Raw genomic sequence first — 17,920 nt, forward strand, 5'->3', positions numbered from 1 at the left:
TTCGGAACTCACTAAATCTGCTCCCAAATGCAGCTTGCATATCAACGATTGCACCTTGCAAATAATCACCATTGAGTGTGTGATGGTGATGGGCGTCTTTGAACTCTCTCCCTAGGGCCATTTTGGTACCCTTTCAGCCCAAAAAAATTCATTCTTTTTCCATTTTCACACATTTTTGAAAAATCTCCAGGGAGCCACTAGGGGAGTGCTAAAGAGCCGCATGCGGCTCTGGAGCCGCGGGTTGCCGACCCCTGTCTTAGGGCCACCATAATTTACATCACATGATTGTACAATGGGTCAGCAGCAACAATGATCACAGCCTACAATGTAAAGCTGAGTGGCATGAACATGAACATGCTGCCCATGGATGTATTATATGATACTGCCCCACCTCCACCAATACAGCTCAATGATTCAGATTTCTTTCATCAGTCACTCTCTCACACACACACACACACACACACACACACAGTGATCGACTCATACTGCACTGCTGAGGTAGACCTACAGAAAATAAAGTATGTAACCTGTATCAGGATTTCCACCATATCGACCGTCCTGGTACAGAGACAACAGTAAAAACCAACCAAAGTCAACTGCTCACTGCATAAACACAACAGCTTGGAAACCAGCTGTTGTACTTTACATTAGGACTGGCCATAATGTGTGAATAATAATATTAGAGAGGGCCTACCTCATGTGATGGTCTGCTTCCTGACCTTTCTCCTCCACCTCATCATTAAAGGCCAGGTCTCTGCCGCCAGGACCGATGAAGACTTCAACCTTTCACTTCTAATTCTCACGATGTGGGAAGACAGGTAGTGGTAGTAATAGTAAGGTAATGAATTGTGGGGCTGGTAAACTGGTAAGCAACTCAGGTGCACATGAGGGTGGGGCAGGTGAACAGGTGAACCTCCTCCTCCTCTGCGACGTTAGCATCGTCCTCTCCTGCTCTTTGCTAATGCTAACAAGTCGACTTTTAACATGGTCAGAGGTTTGTTTGTCAAAACCTCAGTTCATCCGAGTGTTTTCTTCTCTTTACTGCTCCAACTTTTGTCTTCCATCCTGTTGAAAGAAGTGTCTTTCTCAAGCGGCCACCTGACCTCTGACCTCTGACCTGACCTCACTCGTCACCATCATGATACAGAGCCAAAAAAAAAAAAATCATAGTATTTTATTTTTTATTTATTGGTTCATGTTTCAACATAGACACCCTCAATCCATTTATTTTAAAGAATGAGGCAACAGTTGATGGGAGGTCGGAGGGCCCCGGGCCTCACACAGAGGGGGTTGACTTCGTTATCTGCTCTGGACGCCATTTTTCCACTACATCTTAACAGAAGAAGAAGAAGGTAGTTGTTTTAAATATCGTTAACAAGTTTGAGTTTCTGCCACCTGGTTCCTTCCTCGGACTCCGTTTAGCCACATAGGAAAGACCTAGATGCAAACAGTTTTATACCCTCTGTCATCTCCCTCCTAAATTCCAGGAGGAAAAGGTAGATGAATTTGTTTAAACTCATCATCTACTAATATTCTGCTTTGTTTTTATTAATGTATTGTGTGCATTGCCTTATTACCCTTTATGTTCTGGTTTTGGTGTTGTATTTATGTGCCCTGTGTTTTTTTTTTAATGTTTTTATGCACTGCTGAACCCAATTGCCCCACTGGGGACAAATAAAAGGATTGATACGGTTTTACAGAGCCTCCCTGAGCTGTGTCACAGCCGCTGACAGCTCTGACTGCAGGTCAAATCAGTCAAACTACAACAATTAAGATATGTGTAGAGCAGCAGAATGTCCCTGACCCTTCTGCCTCATGTGATTCCCTCTGTGCATCACAGCACTGGCTATCTGGACAATTTTTCATCTTAAATCAACACACTGGAAAAATGTGTTGTAATCAAAATCTGTTTAACCTAAGCACAAACAATACCAACATTATCATGGCAACTTTACCCAAGTGTGTGAAAAATCTGTCTATTAAGGAGAATGCATTTTTTAAACTCAAGCAGAAAAACTTTAAGTTGTGATGAGACACTGCTACTTTGTGTAAAATGCTCACATTACATACAGTATGGAGAAAATAAAGACACAGTGACTCATGTTTCTTTATATGTACAGTTGACATTTATAGAGCTAATACAAAACCACTGTGGTACAGATCATTTATAAAACTAAACCATAACAACAACAACATAAATAGTTCAGAATCCTGATCAGTACAAATGTCTTGGTCCCCTTCCAGCGTCAGGGTCGAGGCCGTGGCAGGGTGGCTGCTGATGGTGGCGGAGGATTAATGAAGGTTCTGTTGCTTTCACAACTTCATCTGTCCACTGTTAGACTGGAGATTCAGCCCAGCTGAGGTGTCCAACACAGGTTTTACACCTTCAGGGATTTTACTGGCCTGGGCTTTAGTTACCGTTTCATTATCTCATTATAGTGTAAATGCTGCTATGGAGGCTGAATACAGTCCTGAGGGAATGACTGGACACACGAGGGATCTGAGGGATTTTCTTCAGGAAAATTACAATATTGTAAAATACTGAATATCAGCATAAGCACTGCATAAAAGTCATCTCTGCACATCCAGACTCAGAACAGAACAACAGAACTTGGGATGTCCCTCCAGCCTCTGCCGTCTGGTCTGGTCTGTATGGTGTCATTCTGGATGTGGACCCTGTTGACCCTGTTGTGGCACAAAAGGAAGCTTCCAATTCAACAGTATTGGATCAAGCTATAATAACTATACAATTCAAACCCTGAAGGCATCAAGGAACGACACTCAGCTTTAAAACTCTTCCTCTTAAAGCACAACACTGCTGGATTCTGGCTTGTGAATATTCAGTCTTTAGTTCAGTCTCTGTTCAGACAGAGACACAGTCATGCTGGGAACACACTACATTATGAAACGCCGGACTTAAGAGTCACAAGCCTTTACCTAGTTTACATTTCCCTCAAACACTGCAGTGTATGAAGGAAGTACATTTATTTTACAGCTCATTTCTCTCCCTCATGTTTAAAATGCCAAAACCATTATTGAAGTGGTAAGTAGATCATATCTACCACTACATACAATAAATGTAATCACTTTACAGGCTTGTGAACACACTTCTAAGTGTGAACTGCCACTAAATCTATCCCTTATTTGCTACCAGAAGTCAAGATACAGACGGTGACAAATTAAAAGAAAAAGTTGAGTTATGAGAGGAGGAGGACAATGTCTCCATCCACAGGTCACTGATGGCTTGATGAAGATGAAGATTATGTGAATCACATGTTATGGTCTGTATGGGAATGATCTCCACCACCATCATCAAAACACCACATGAGGGAACATGTTAATGAAGAATGAATCCAGAGACCTGGAGCAGTGAAGCTGTTCTGGAGACACGAGGTGGAACATCATCTGACTGAGACACGTCATGTTGGTTTCTCCTTTAATCTGTCACCTGTCCATATGTTGGTGCTGCTGGGCTACCTTGCCATGTTCTGTGTTGGTTTATTAGTGTCAGATGAGTTGTTGCTAACCCTAACCCTACCAGGTGAGAGAACCAACTCTAGTTCTGTATAAAGGTTTTTTTTTGGCCATTTGTAGTTCACACCTGAACACAACCCTCAGCTGAGGACCCATAATGCAACTGAATGGCTGCAATAACTATATTTTCTATGGAGTAGGGCTGAACAATATGCAAAAAAAATCATATCGCAATTATTTTGACAGGTATTGTGATGTCTGTAGCAAATAAACATGTTCCTTTGCATCTGGAGAGTATTATCTGTAGGCTGGGGCGTCTCTCACCTTTATCAAAACAGTGCAGTCCTGGGATTCGAATATTGCACTTGACTATAATTGATTTCAATAATATTTTGATGAGTAGTTCAGCTCTACTCTGGAGCAAAGTGGAGCTGGTTTTCTCTCAGTTTGGGCAGCGTCTGATTGGTGAGTGACACATACTGTGTGTACTATAGTTGTAATTCTGTCCCACGTGCAGCTGCAATGAGGCTCATTGTTGGTTTGCTGTGTAGTGTGTTCCCAGCGATGGTTGTGAACTTTCAATACGTCAGAGAACGACTTTGAATCTTCAGTATTCAGGAGAAAAACACTGACATGTAAAAATACTGGTTCAAACACGGCCGACTGTTGTAGCAACATATTCGTTCAACAGTTCAACTGATATTCCCTGTGGTTTATCGAATACTGTCGGGCTGAGGGGGACGTGCCCGGCAGTCGACCATGTTTCAGGTATTAACACTGATGACGGAGCTGGGGGGCGGAGCCTTATTTGAGTACAGTGGCACAGTTCAGATGAGATAGCTGTGATGCTTGTGATACATATGAGGTAAGAATGAGTGAGTACACTGACAGGATGATGTGTGTCGGTCTCTGCTCCTGTGGAAGTTTTCACTGAACTGTTCAGACAACGTCTGCCACGCTCCTGCTGGGTTCGATCTCGCTGCTGTGTGTCTAAATATGCAAGTATGTCCAAGCATGTGTGTGTGCAAGAATGTGTGTGTAAAGGTGTGTGTGCTTATCATGTTGCTGCTGGGTAGAAACTTTGTCACATCAGATGAACAATGATTTTGTTTCTTTAAGTCTCCTGAAAAAAAATGGATGTTTTATTTTACGAAACTTTCTTTGTTTTTTTCTGGTTCTTTGTTTTTATTGATGTATTGATTATTGATCATTAACATGGTTAGTAATCAGTTGTAATGTGTCCTAAAATTTTGGATTGGTCCTTTAAAAATGAGCTGGTTGAACAAGAGACAAAAAAGATGCTCAATTCCTGGAGATACAACACTGTGTGAGTGTGTGTGTGTGTCTGTGTGTGTGTGTGTCATGGGATCTGGAGCTGCAGTTCCTCCTCTTCCTCATCCATGTCACTGGCTGGACCGTCTGGGTTTTCAGGACTGAACCGAGCCGACCGCATCTTCCCAAACAGACCAGGACTCTGCTGCTGCCGCCGCAGTCTGAGGGGGAGAGAGGGAGAGAGGGAGATAGAGAAAGAGAGAGACAGAGCATGGTGTTAAAATAACATCCCAAACACATAACCAACAGTCTGCAGCCGTGTCTGGGGCTGTGAGAACAGATACACAGTGGAAACCTGCTCATAATGATGATGTTGAGTTTTAGCAGGTCTATTGTTCAACATGATCACCATCTTAGTTTAGCATGTTAGCATGCTAACGTTTGCTAATCAGCACTAAAGACAAAGTAAAGCTGAGTGAAACTTTGCCCTCGCATATTTTTAATCTGTTCCAAATGTACCTTAAATTGATTTCTTTCAAATTGTAATACTCTTTTCAACATGAGAATAGACAAAAAAAACAAGTGGAGAGGAGAGGAGAAAGAAATAACAGAACCCAAACTATACTCCTGGGGGGGGGGGTACAGTGTGGGATTCGGGAAAAAACTATCATTCCAAGTCCCCACTGCCAAAAACAGCAGCTTTCAAATACACCTGAAGCACCTGAATCAAGTCAGTCAGCAGTTCTGACAGAGTCAACACAAGAACCTCACTGATAGCTCTGTATTTGAACTTCTCCAGTGTTTTAGCTGAAGTGTTGATATCCATAAGAAGATTATTTGTGGTTTTGACTTTTTTAAAACATGAAGCCAGGTCATTATGAAACTTGTGGGCTGCCCTTGTTTTTATTCTTGTTTTTCTTTTCTTGGTCCATGACTAGATCCCTCTGCTCTAACACACAGGGTGCTGATCAAGAACTGATTCACGTGAACTCAATCTGTAGGTGTAGTAAAGAGCCAGCGCCACACCTCTGCTCACATGACCAGTTGCTGCATAAAGTGAGTTTGGTTGTTGGACTTCTGGTTTCAGGGAAGATACATGTAAGACACCAAGACCCTGGTTTTCAGGTAGTCCAGGAGGACCAAGTTCTACAATTAAGTCACGTGATGACAACGTGATCCCTCACCTCTGCTCCTCAAGATCTTCTCACCTTATTTTCTTCCCTAACCCTCAGTCTCTCTCTCTCTCGACCAGAACTCAGCTCAGCCCCTAAAAGCTTTTCTACTGAGTGAGTGAGAGAGGGGGAGAGAGAGAGAGAGAGAGAGAGAGAGAGAGGAGGGAGGATGAAGAGCCAGAGATGTTTGCCATCCATTTGTTACACACTTGTGTTGTGGTCACCTTTTCAGTGAGCAATGAGGAGATCCAGATCAAGTTCCCCTCACCACAGATGGAAACATGAGCAACTGCTGACTGAAAGGCTCTGTTTGTGTGTCAGTGTGTGTCAGTATGCTTTGTAGCTATCAAACAGTGTGATGCATAAACACTGGTTTTATACAGGACAGTAGACCACGTTGTGCCCACAGGACAACTGTGTCCCTGTTAGGACCTGGTCATTTAATCCTGGTGTGCTCATTAAATATAATCACTGGATTCTCTGGTGGCGGTAAAATAATATGCACAAGTGTTTTGTGTCCTCTCTGTGAACTTGGTGATATGTGGCTGTGCTGGTCTTTAACAGGAGCATCACCTGTTCTACAAACAGCCATGATTCTTTCAGTTGTCAGACAGTTGTTGCATGTTACAAATGCATCTCTTTAATAAACTGTGAACTTCTTGTTAGCGACCAAGCTAACAACCCTTCTAAGTGATGGTTAGCAAGGTTACCATGGAAATGGAGATGTTTAAATTTCCTCTGATAAAAACCTGAAGCTTCATCCCTGACCTTTGATCAAATATTCCAGTGTGCTGAAGAAGGCCATGAGAAATGGTCGAAAGCCCTCAGAAAAGCTAGTGTGAACCTTGTGTTGTACTCTTGGGGTGTTCACTAGTGACAGACAGATGTAGTCAAAATCAAACTTCAGCAACCACACACACACACACTGCTATCTGTGTGAGGCCACTCGGTGACATAATGCATTCCCTAGTCTCTTACCCTGATTTCAATCATCGTAACTCAATGCCTAGAAACCTAGTTCTAATCTGAACCCTACTGTAAAGTATTGCTGGGTGTGTGAAGGGACTGGTTCCGGATTATGGTAGATCAACGCAATGAGTTGTTGGTTTAAAACAATGCCACAAACACAGAGGATCCAGTTCATCTCATTTATTGTTTAGCTTAATTGAAGAATATTTTTAGCATTGTGCAATAGCATTGCGTGTGTGTGAGGATTGCAAGGTTATGATGCTTGCTTTTGATAACTATAGGTTGGGGAGTTGCTGAAGTTTCAACAGGGAGCAGGATGTTACAGATAGTGAAGCCGAGGATGTGTGGAGGGGTTGTTCTTCAGATGTGGGGCGGACATGCCACGAATAGACTGCATAGGTAGAAGATGAGGATAGAAGTAGGCAAGGGCCCAGTTAACTGATAGAGGGGAGACAGCCCTGAAGAGATGGGAGGGTTGTGTCTGTCCCTGTCTTCTCTTCTCTGTTTCACACACAGAACACACAGCTGTTCCCAGGCACGAGTGAAGGAGGTCAAATGGAGTCAGATAACCACGAAGGAGGCGCCTGGGCGAAGGCCGGTCGGGCAACAGCCATTGAAGAAGAGTTCAACCTACATTCCTTGCTTTCTTTGTGTAACAGTAATAAAAACACCAGGTTAGGGGGAAGTTAGTGTGTCAAACTTCATGAACTGGCACAGCTGCATGTTGTTGTCAGGAAAAGATAGTTTGGACCCGGAGCTCTGTAACGATCCTCTTTTAATTTTGTGAAAGCTTGTTTAATAAATTAGTGAAAAGAATTCTGAATTCGTCTCCTGCATTAACTTCATCAAACGAACACGCGAGTTTACTTGAAACGAGAAAAGACAGTAAACTCAACAATCAACTACGCAGCTCAACAATCAGGAATTGGGGAGGATGAGGATTAGGCAGCCAGCTCCTTTGTTCTCCAGGGCAGAAAAGGCCTGCCCCAGGTGAGCTACCTGCCTAAATGAACTTCTAAGCTCCGCCCTCCAGTGATGTGAGGGGAAGGAGGAGGGGTAGAGGGAGTTGAGGTGAAGGAGGGATTTAAAAGGAGGTGGGGATTTTCTACACCTACAACCAAGTCTAACCATCAAACAGCCCTTTGAAGCTGTGAGAACCGGCCAAGATGTCCTCAGCCAACACACTCCCAAGGTCTAACACACACACACACACACACACACACACACACTTCCTGAGACACTGAAAAATCCAGAATTAAAGAAACGCTTAAGCTACAACCTCTACAAGAACACACACAGATTTGTGTCAGTCTCTGAAGTTGTTACCATGCCGACATGCCTGTCACTCCCCCACAGAGCTGAGCAATGACAGAGCTCTCTGTTACTATGGTGACCTGCGATTGGGAGCTTGGCGATTGGCTGCCGGGTGCCGGAGCAGCGATGTGGAGAAAATGGAGGGAATGCAGAGGGAGAGGCAGAGAGCAAGGAGCTGAGGACTGTGCAAAGCTGATAGAGTGTGAGATCTGAACTGAGTGACAAACAACACACACACACACACACACACACACACACACACACACACACACACACACACACACACACACACACACACACACAGGGAGCAGAAGAAGCTAATCTCTGAGTAGTAAGAGAAGTGAGAAGTGAGAGAAGTGAGGCTCACAGTGAGCCTGGCAGCTACAAGCAGGCTGTCAGCTTCACATCACACACACACACACACGGACATGGTGTGTTTTGAGTAAGCGCCTCCATACTTGTCCAGGAATGTTTGGGAGAATGTGTGCTGTTGCTAAACGTGGCATCACTCCTGCTTGGAGTACAAAGATTCTACTTTAGTATAAACCTCTTTGTGGGTTAATCTAATGTCCTTGGATCCTAATAACAAGACAGAATATTTTATGTTGTGTGTTTGATTCTGGAACCTTAGACTGGTTTAAACTGCATTTAAAAATACAAAAAAGGATTTCAAGTGTGGGCTGGTAGGGCCACCAAAATAATATGGACTTATATAAATAAACTTGATTTATACCTGGCATTAAAATGTGATCTGCATCTGGATATGATAAAAACCCATGTTAAAGCTCCATCCGGTCTAAAGGTAGATGTCCATGTGTTTGTGATTATAAAGCAGGTCCAGGTTCTATATTAATACTGTGAAAGTATCAAAGCCTCAGTCCACAGAGAAATGCACACAGCCTGTATTCAGAAACTGAGCCTTAAAACCAGCCGTCAGGTCCCAAGCCCCGCCCACCATCCAACCTTGCAGGATTTGGTTTCTTTGCGTGTTTACCTGAAATCTGCGATATTTTTATTGGACCACTCAGAAAACAGTCAGCCAATCAGAACAGAGACTCAGAGCCTCTCTTCTTCTGCACATTAACACTACAAATAAAACACTGGAGAAGTTAAAATATGGACCTTTAATTGAAACCCATGTTAATGCAGGTGTAACTGCATATAGACTGGACCACAACTGGAGGTGGCCAGCAATGTTCCCTCTAATTTTTCATGTCTGGGCATACACACAAGCTCCCTGAGCACACTGAGGACCATTGTGAGCAACATCAGATGTGCACGTTGTGGCCACACACCTGTATCACACCTGATTAACACCTGGGATCATAGCAAGTTACATGGCTTATTAAAAGAATCAAATTACAGCATTTCCATTCGTTTACTTTTAATATAAGTGATTTGGCCCACTTAAAATGAAATGCACTGTTGTTAGCTCGCTAACTTGCATGGCGCCGTGGCGCATATTGGAAGGGCACCTACGTAAGCAATGTCAATGCTATGATTGGCTGCGTAGCGTAAGTGAACCGTATCGTATCATTGGCTGGACATCTGTCACTCACTGTGTTACACTGCAAAAAGTTACAGAATTTTATTTTATGCGCTGTATAGATTTTCTTGTGCGCTGAGAATGTGTGAGCAGTGCGCGATTGCGCACTCACCTCCAGATGTGAAAAATCTGCAAGTCACCTACATGCTGCCAGGATGTACAGTGCATTCAGAAAGTATTCAGATTTGTGATGTTTCAGCCTAAAATCGTTTAAATTTTAGACATTTTTTGAAATTTCTTAAAAAGGAAAAACATTTCATTGACATAAGCATTCAGACACTTTACACAGGACTTGGTTGAAGCTGAAGTCTTCATCAGTAAGTCTCGGGCATAGCAAGCTGGATTTGGGGATTTTCTGCTGTTGTTCTTTGCAGACCCTCTCAGGCTCAGTGGACAGACATTTCCAGGTCTCTCCAGAGATGCTGGATTGGGTTCAAGTTTTCCCTCAGCCATGTGTGAAAAGAGTCTGAACACTTAGTGAATGCACTGCACAAATTCATTGTGCAAAGGCTCATGTAAAGAACATTTGCATCCTCTCTGCTGCTACTGAGAACCTCATTGGCACATTAATCTGAAACCTCTTCTGTCCAAAATCCTGGACTGGCACCAGTGTGTGTGTTTATGGCTGTTTATATAATGATGTATGAATTGTGTGTGTATGTGTGTGTGTGAGTGTGTGTCTTACCTTGACTGTAAGTGTTCCAATTGTACCTGCAGGTTCTCAGTCTGTTCCACCTGCTCATCCAGAGACCTCTGCAGCTTCCTGGTCTGGTTATGAGACTCATCCAGCTATACATGAGAACACACACACACACACACACACACACACACACACACACACACACACACACACACACACACACACACACACACACACACACACACACACACACACACACACACACACGTAATTTGCAAACCCTCACTAAACTGTTAATTGTTGGTTATGGCGTCTGGATTAATTACTACATGAGAGTCTGTCTGAGGGGCACCACACGGCTGTGTCTATTATTCAACACAACATTGTCCTGGTTCAAAGCACTGAGGCTCTGAAGCATGGCGATATTGATGGCGATACTTCAGAGAAGCTGCAGTTTTTGAATGAATGACACACTGAGAGGGCCAGTAAAAACTTAATGGATTTATTGACCAGCCCATCAATGAGGCAGCCAAGCGGGAATCCTCCAGGTTGTCCTGATGGCCAGTCTGACTATAGAACAGTCTGTTGTACAAACAACAATAAAACCAGGAAGGACTTGAACTGTCAGCGCTCCTGCGACAATAACCCATTTATTTCTATGTTGACAGCCTGCTGTACTTTTGCATTTTGACATTATTTTCTGTAAATATTGAAGTTTTTGAAGTGTTTTGGCACACTGGGCTGAGTGGTGCTGTCCATGGTACTCAATGTACCAAAGCACTGTTCTGTTTTGTTTTATGATGTATTGTGTTTCCTGAATCTCTACAACAAACAATGGTGTAAAGTTAGCATGTGTACAAGGTCACGAATGTGAGAGTGGAGGTTTCTTTAAGAGCAGGTTTCAGTTTTAGTCATGAGAAAGTGTTTTAAATAAAAACTTCACTCACATCTTACAACTTCATTCCAGTCATATTGAAATACTTTGAATACTTTTCTGTGTGCTGTGTATGGTTTGACTGACGGACAGGAGGAACCTGAAGAGACTTGAATGTTGTCTTTCGTTGTCTAACTGTGGGTGAGTGAAGTGTTGAGGTTTTGGTGGGTGGAACAGTCAGAATCAAGGGTTCTGAATATGTGAAACGGCCATGTTCCTACCTCATCCTCCGCTTGTCCCAACTCTTTCTTCAGTTCCTCCACTCTCAGTCGTAGCTTCTTGACTTCGGCCTCATGACTCTCCACCCTCCGGTTGGCATGGGAGAGCTCCGCCGTCTTCTCCTGGAACTGCTTCTTCAGCTTAGTGTGAATGTGGCGGAGGTCAGCCAGCTCCTGTGGACACAGCAGACATTTACTACTCTTTTACTACTAAGTAATAGCAGCTGACTAATCACTTCATCAATCAGCAATCATTTCTGAAGTAAAAGTTTCTCCAGTGTGAGTATATAACTGGACAAAGAATTGAAAAATCAAATATTCAGTTATGTTAATTAATTTAAAAATACTCATTAGTTGCAGCTATAATCACAAATGTCCCTGACTGACTGACTGACTGATCGATTCTACCATGTGACTGTGTTGGAGTTTCCCCATTGGCTGTTGCTGTGTGGGTACTGCAATGTTGCCAACTTAAAGAATTTGTTGCTAGCTTTAAAGACTTTTTTCACACAGGACTGGGTATAAACCTGGTCCATGGCTGGGCTGCGTATGGGTGCCATAGATACAGGTCTATCCGAGCAGAGAGTCCTTGACTTCCCCCAGGCATTAGGCTAACCTCCACTGACCAGGCTCCTGTTGATTTTTTCTCCCAGTAACTGTTTTATTCTGCTTTTCTTTCTACATGTCTTAGGGGGAATCTTCACCATTTTGTTGTCTTATGCAATGACAATAAAGATATTTGACCTGAACTTTATCACTAAAGAAGCTCATGAGGTCATTACCACTGAGCGGTGTAGGAACACAGGAATCAATAGAGCTCTGACTCTGTCAGCCCGGTTACAAGAATCCTGAGGTTGTTTTTATGTCTTTGTCTAACGACCTGTTACAGCTAATGTCTGCGGATTATGCTTCATCCAGCCAAATGAAAACACTGTCCGTGAGGAAGGAAGCACTAAAAGATGAAAGATTCACTGTCACTAAGCCAGATTTCTCCTTATTACAACATCCCTGCTTTCTGAGTAGCTGCATGACCAGACAAAGAACCTGTCTGAAAAAACAGTGACAACATCCAAGATGTCCTGAAGAGTCACGAGGGTGTCATGACCTCTAAATGTAAATGTCCCAGTGTTAACACTAGGTTGTGTTCCAAATTATTTCAATAACGTCTATTCATCACGCTGACGTTGGAAGTAATTGTGATCTGACTTCAGATCAGATATGGAAAGTCTGCACTTGAAGCAAATGGCTTCATCAATAATGCATCATTGTCATTCACTGCACTTCCATGGACTTTGATGGCGTGGATTCAGCCTCCCTCTCTGCTGCCTCACACCTAATGGCTCCCCAGACAGAGCAACTTCCAAGAAGCTTCTCTGCATTTATACAGCAACATGATGGAGAGTGACACGTCTACAGGAACAATAAAACCTGAGCCTGGATCAGGGAATGAGAAATGAAACCTTTACTTAGCTCTTTATATCTGCACTTTCATCTTTATTATGTCATAGATATTTGATTCTTTTCAGACAAAAGACATCAAAGTCTCTAACACATGCCACAGTACAGAACAGGTGAGGGCCACATGAATTTTTTAATCTTGAATTCTGACTTAAATCGCAGAATCCTGAGGAAAAAGTCAGAATCCTGAAAACTTCAAATTTTCTACTTATGGTTGAATTTCTTCTTAGCTGAGGGAGTTACTTTGGGTTGTTGCACAGAATCTCTTAAAGGGTTTCCTTAGTTAAGGAAAAAAAGTTTAAGCCATTTACAGGGCAAGAAAACTGTTCAAAGGAGAAAAATGCAAAACTTCTAGAAGGACATAACAAAAGAAAAAACAGTGTTCAGCTGACAGGTAAGAGCGTTGGACAATCAGTGAACGACTCAGCACACAGCTGATCGATGGACATGAAATACTTCACCAATAACATACATAATAATATTTCTCTTATTGTCAAGAAGAAAATTCTGTGCCTATAGTACTGATGTCACTGCAGACTCATGGTTTGACAGATCTGAACACCATCTACTCTTCAGGGAATGTCTCTGGTAGCATTTGAAAAGTTGTGGAGATATTGATGTTCATTGATTATTGAAATGAAGGACTTCTGATTTGACCATAGGCTGAAGTGAGCCCAACTTTTGTCATATCTGTGGATGTGCTGAAATAGACTGAAGATCTGTAGGACATGGGTGTGGTGTCCTACAGATCACTGATAGTCAGGAGTGAACTGAGTCATGGCTGTAAAAAGGAGCAGCTAGTGCAAATAGCTGACTGTTATGACATTAATGTTGAGGAGATTAAAGAGGAGAATAGGAATGTGGTTATGTTATCTTTGTTGCAACGAGGTGCGTTACAGAAAATCTGCTTTGTGCTGCTGTGGAGGACCCAGCCCCCGTGCTACTGTCTGTACCAGTAGTTGTGCAGACAGCAGGTCTGTTGTTGGCTGTACCGTTTGAGTGAGAGAAGTCTGGGTTAAAAGCAGATGCAGAGAAGAAGCTCGAGTTGGAGAAAATTTGGCAAAGCACTGAAAGACTGAACTTGGAGTTAGAGCAGTCCAAACTGCAGTTAATCCCAGAGGGAAAGTTTCCCCAGGCAGGTCCAGTATGAAGGATTCTGTCAGTGATCAAAAGTAACTGCTCCAAAACACAGACAACACAAAGGGGTTGGTGAAAAAAAGGAGCTTTAACACTACAGTCCAAAACTGAAGTTCAGGAGGGAAACACAAAACTCTGAATATCCAAACCAAGGTACAGTAGTCCTACTGACAGGCAAAACATTAGCAGTTTTAACCTTCTTTTTCCATTTTCTTCCCACATCCCAAAATATCGTCTTCATGAAAAATGTGTGAAAAAAGACACAGACAGACAGACAGATACAGACACAGACAGACAGACAGATACAGACACAGACACAGACAGACACAGATAAAGACAGACAGACACAGACAGACAGAGCAGTGCTGTCTATCTGTCTGTCTGTCTGTCTGCCAGAGGGTCTGAGCTCTCTACTGTTCTCCTTAGAGCAGACACACAGGCCACAAACCCCAATGCTCCCTGCTCTTCATCATTTGAAGACTATGTAATGAATGTCTGAGAGGGGAGAAGGAGGGGGTGGTGATAGGAGAGAGGGAGGGGGAAGGAGGTGACAGGAGGGAGGGGGAGGAGAAGAAGACAAATGGGAGGAGGGGGAGAAGCTGGGAGTCCCTTACTCTATTAAACATGAGGGATTACTGAGTGATCTACAGGCATGGCTGTGTCTGTCTGTACCTCTGTAGATGTGTGTGTGTGTGTGTGTGTGTGTGTCTTTGTTTTACTGGAGCAGATGTAGTGGCAGACTTCAGGGTCTCTCCAGTCAAGGAGAAACATTTAACAGGCGGTGTGGCATCGCACACAGGCGCGCACGCGCACGCGCACACACACACACCCTTATGCCCTGACATACTGTATGTTCACACATTGATTCTTTAATATGTAGGAACTGACTTGATGTACATGAGTGCAGCTACTTCAGCCCCCACCCCCCAACAGAATTTAGGATTTAGGGTTATGCTCAGGGCTGCCCAGGAGTATTACAGCGGGGGAGGGGCTTCCAGGAGATGAGCTCAATAAATGACTAAATGAGAATGAAAATGAAAAGAGACTGAGATGAGACACAAGACAAAGATCTTAGAGGTCAGATGTATAAAAGTGCCAATGATAAAAATCAGACTAGAAGCACAAAGACCTCAAACTAAACCGACTTCACCTCTGGTCAGTATCACTAAAATGTTAAGTCATTACAAATGAAAATGACTGATTAAAATTGAAAGGTTCATATTAAAGAACCACCTGCAACTGAAGTCAGTGAGATTCCAGTCTTTTATTTTCATTTATCTGCCTTTACTTGTGATGACTGCTTGGATCTTCCTGGGCCCGGATGATACCAGACTTACACTGTGGTTTCCACAGGTGGACCTCATGCAGCGTCCCTCTCACTGTCTCATCAGTCACTGACTTCAGACAGACGTCTACACTCAGCTGTTGCTCAGGACTTATCTGTCATCAGCTCTGTGTAAATTAAACCTTTTTCAAAATGAAAGCACGGCAACAAAATGTCTTTCACTCCCTTCATTCCAGAAAAATTCAACCACTACAAGGACTTCTTACTGTGGACATTCAGCTAACGACCCTGTAAACTCCACCATGATGATGAGGATGGTTTCCTCTGTCACACTAAATGACTGAGGATGTCAGTCCTGCTCTCTCTAAAAACTCCTTCATTACTGTCACGACTTACTCCACAACATTAACAGCAAACCACTAATAATGAGTAATGTTTTTCTGTCATTTGGTGCAGTCAGCAGGTTTTTACTTCACAGTCTTATCAGGCTTAAAATAATTTAGCCTTTATTTTTGCATCAGACTAAAATAACAGCAGTTCTAAGATTGGCCTCACACTGCAGACGAGTCTAGATATCTTTGATGTTGATTGTCAGCCACCACGTCTGTGGTCATCAATGATGTTTTACATGGGGACACACCCTACACAGGTTTACATCACTGGGTGCCAGGTAACAGGTGAGTGCTGGAACATGTGAAGGACTGATTTATGGATATCAGTTTAACACAAACTGACAATCATCCTCCTTCCTTTTATCTGTCACAGGTTGGTTCAGGGCTACCTCACTGACGGCTGTTGGGTCACTTAACTAAGGTCAACCTTTGAGCAGCAGAAATCCCATGAGGACAAGGTTTAACATCTTTAGTATCTCAACAGGAAAACAAGGCCTCACTGATCACTGCGTCACCACTTTTGTTGACACAGTCTCTGCCCCTACAACAGCATGTCCTCCAGGGCTCTATGTGTGATGAAACTGGATGCAGCCATGAAAGCTAAAGCATTTTAGAGAGAATGAGATTATTATACAACTTTTTTTGTTGTGGAAAAAACACAACTGTTTTCTGTTCTCCACTGGAATCACATTTACATTTACTCATCTGTCAGACATCAGTGAAGCTTCAGGTCAGTAGAGACTTGGTGTCAGGACTCAGTTCTACATCTGTTTGACCAGTGAAGGAGATCAGGTGAAGAAGTGAAGTGTTAGTCAGAGTCAGAGCTAGTTAGACAGGGTGTTAGAGGAGTTAGGAGAGGAGGTGCTCTCTGAAGAGAGAGAGGGAGGCCCCTGCTCTGAGAGACTTCAGGAGCTGGTTCCACCATCAGGGAAGCACAGACTAGAACGGATCTGGACAGAGACTGTCCATTCTGGACCATCTGTAAGGGTTTCAGTGTGAGTGAAGGGAGGCCATATAGTGATCACCATAGTCTGGACCAAGAGCTGGGTGGAGGACTGAATCGGACCAGATTTTTCTGGTATTGTATCGCGCCCAGTGTCAGGACCTGGAGAGAGAGATGGTCATCAACCATGACACCCAGGTGCCTCGCGACCTTGGTTGGGGTAAGAGATGAAGACGTGATTTTGATTTTGATATCGTGATGAAGAGACTGATAATGACTAAGAGTCCAGAATTAGAGATGTTTCGTTGAAGGTGCTGTTCGTTCATCCATGTGGACAGACTGAGGTCCACACAGAGACAGCGGGGTCAACGTGTGGTCACCAACAATGCTTGTTATTAATGTGGTTTGACTGTGTAGGTTTGTTTAAGCAGCACACTGGCCCCTCTGGTTTAATTAGTCTTCTGAACAAACCATGATTGCCCTCTTCACCCTCCTCATCCTCCTACCTCTGAGATTCACCCTGTTGCCTCTCTGCTAAAACATGTAATTAGTTCCTCTCTCTCCTTGATTCATTTGTTAGAGTTTTCACCCAGTGTGTGTGTGTGTGTGTGTGTGTGTGTGTGTGTGTGTGTGTGTGTGTGTGTGTGTGTGTGTGTGTGTGTGCGTATGTGTGTGCACATCTCTGTCTGAACCTGACCTGAGCCTGAGAGAGTAGTAACGGAGCCTGACCTGAACCTGACAGCTGTTCCGGTTTTTATGTCTGAACCTGAGCCTGAGACGCTGTGAGTGTTGGTGTCACCTTGTCACACAGTCCCTGTTACCATGGTCACAGTTTGCCTGTTTACTCTGTGAGCTCCTTAAATGACCATCAAAAGGCGTAGTTTTCTGTAGTAGTTTGAAGCCAATGTGACCTGAACCCACTGAGTCCTGTCAGGCTTGGTTTAGGTACCCACCCTCCAGGCTGTGTGTGTGTGTGTGTGTGTGTGTCCATTGCTAATTGAAGCATTAAATAAACCTGAGAGCTTCATAAATAAACCTGTGGGGCCAGTGGTAATGGAGCCATTTACACTGACAAACACTTACACACATACTGAGCCACCCAGCCTGCTGCTAATAGGGCCATTTGTGGAGACAAGAGAGCATCTCACACACACGCGCGCACACAC

At 43.4% G+C, this 17,920-nt stretch overlaps 1 protein-coding gene across 1 annotated transcript in view; it reads right to left on the bottom strand.

Moving 5' to 3' along the window:
• Window positions 1-2,103: 2,103 nt before the first annotated feature.
• The window catches only part of ccdc102a (coiled-coil domain containing 102A), a 66,716-nt gene continuing 50,899 nt past the window's right edge, over window positions 2,104-17,920 (bottom strand). Inside the window, exons 8-10 of the mRNA XM_071472928.1 lie at window positions 11,543-11,713; window positions 10,433-10,536; window positions 2,104-4,967 (exon numbers count right to left, since the gene is read on the bottom strand). Coding sequence (XP_071329029.1) covers window positions 4,835-4,967; window positions 10,433-10,536; window positions 11,543-11,713 — 408 coding nt within the window. The 3' untranslated portion in view covers window positions 2,104-4,834. The remainder of the gene's footprint in view (window positions 4,968-10,432; window positions 10,537-11,542; window positions 11,714-17,920) is intronic.

This window comes from Trachinotus anak, unplaced genomic scaffold, assembly GCF_046630095.1.
Source record: "Trachinotus anak isolate AG129_WGS33_773 ecotype Australia unplaced genomic scaffold, CSIRO_AGI_Tana_v1 ptg000042l, whole genome shotgun sequence".
Lineage (NCBI taxonomy): Eukaryota > Metazoa > Chordata > Actinopteri > Carangiformes > Carangidae > Trachinotus > Trachinotus anak.